This window comes from Trachymyrmex septentrionalis, unplaced genomic scaffold (genome assembly GCF_001594115.1).
Source record: "Trachymyrmex septentrionalis isolate Tsep2-gDNA-1 unplaced genomic scaffold, Tsep1.0 scaffold495, whole genome shotgun sequence".
NCBI classification, from domain to species: Eukaryota; Metazoa; Arthropoda; class Insecta; order Hymenoptera; family Formicidae; genus Trachymyrmex; species Trachymyrmex septentrionalis.
This window is the reverse complement of record NW_017305667.1, coordinates 179,158-180,857: the sequence shown is the minus strand read 5'-3', so window position 1 is coordinate 180,857 and position 1,700 is coordinate 179,158. Positions and strand designations below refer to the sequence as shown.

General features: G+C 34.9%; 1 protein-coding gene across 1 annotated transcript; it reads right to left on the bottom strand.

Annotated features, from left to right (window-relative positions):
* Positions 1-364: 364 nt before the first annotated feature.
* LOC108751538 lies at positions 365-1,327 on the bottom strand. The gene is made up of 2 exons (XM_018491773.1): positions 803-1,327; positions 365-445 (listed from the first exon to the last, which is right to left on the bottom strand). The coding sequence occupies exon 1, from the start codon at positions 1,325-1,327 to the stop codon at positions 806-808; it is 522 nt and encodes a 173-aa protein (XP_018347275.1). The 3' UTR covers positions 365-445; positions 803-805.
* Positions 1,328-1,700: the final 373 nt, after the last annotated feature.

The following is a 1,700-nucleotide window of genomic DNA, read 5'->3' as shown; positions in this document are numbered from 1 at the left end:
TACTGCAAAAAAAGGAGATTCCACTTCTTTTGCTATTTTCGTTCTAGAGTATAAAATTTTCTCTTTTTTTGAGATTAGCTCAATTTTCACTTCAAAAGATTTAGAGAGTATACCTCTATATATATATACTAGAACAATGAGAATAAATCAAATTAAATAAGATAAATGTCTATATCGGTCAAGTCAAATCTTAGTTGCTTAAGGGGAGAAATACATACATGTATTGTAAATGCTCGAAAATCAGTCATTTTTCGTGAATTATTTTGAGGGTGATAAAATAATTAAATCATTTTGCACTTTTGGCATAATTTAATGACGTGTCAGGTAATTAAAAAAATTTTTTTTTTGTTTTTTGATACAAAATGGCGGCGGTACAGTCCCTCCACGAAGGCCGTTTTTGTGAAAGATGTAAAACGGCTGCCATCGCCCAACTTTTTCTATTGGTCTGAAATCAAAAAACAAAACATATTTCGATTACTGATGAGTTTAAGCATAGAGTAAACCTATAAAATTGAGAAAAAGTACGAAATCAAAAATTTGGTACGCTTTTTAATAACAAATTCGTATTTTCGCCTATTTTTTCGACAGTTATTGCCCGCTTAAAATTGTTTATTTATGCAAAATGTGTAATTATTTTAGGTTCACTCTGTGGGTAATTATGTTGACTAAAACCCCTCAAAATTTCAGCCCGATCGGTTAATAATTTTTTGAGGTACAGTAGCAGCCGTTTTTGAAAACGTAGTTTCGAGAAAATTGCGTTTAAAGTTTCAGGACGATAAAACTATTGGTTTTTGCGACTTACCGATCAATCAGCGATTCCAGGTGCATACAATAGCTCTTCAGCTTCCTCGAAAAGCTGATTATCTTCCAGTTGTTGCTGTTTCCTGGCAGTACGGGCAGCTTTTGTCTCGCTTTGGCTCATCCTGTTCTGTCGTGTAACGCGAGCTTCGTCCGTATTTTTAGCAAAATTGAGAGCTTGATTTCCGACAACGATGTCCAGTTGGTTCATCAGCCTTAATATTGAATTGTAGCCTTCGTTGAATACTCCGGCTGCAATGCAGGCTGATAACTCGATTATTTTTTGGCCAGAATGTAAGTGTTTGGGGGTCAATCGCCAGATGGTGGAGTTAAAGCTTTCGTTGGCGTTCTGAGTGTGACCACCCAAGCACCTTTCTAGAAGATCTTCTCTAGATAAATTCTCGTATATTGGTAAGAGGTGCTCTTTCATTTCCTGGCCAAGCAGTGGTGTCAAATCTTCAAGTGTCGAGTCTCTGTTCAAAGCGACAGCTTTCTGCCACTTACATGTCCATGAGATTACAGAATACATTTATTCCCTCTCTTGCAATGCCCAAAAGTCTCATGATAAATACAATTCTTCGATTTATTTTGAAGCCGTTATGAATAAAAGGTCCTGAATTTATTTCTGTATGATCGCAGCGACACGAAACGACAATTTTAAATCCTAATCCTCTTTGTCCTGACTCTTCAAAATGTACGCTTTGCTTGCACTTATAACAAATTAAAATTTGCGACAAAGCAGTAAAAGCATTTTAATAATTTGCTCATAAGCATCTTTAAAAGATTTTAATAATATTGGTAAACATATAATATTAAAATCAGTAAATAATTCTTATTGCAAAAAAATTGCAATACAAACGTTGCGACTTACTAAGTCTTCAGCTGTGCTCAATACAGATATT

Excerpts from the sequence above, each read along its gene's own strand:
- LOC108751538 (XM_018491773.1), bottom strand. The coding sequence starts at position 1,327 with ATGTATTCTGTAATCTCATGGACATGTAAGTGGCAGAAAGCTGTCGCT.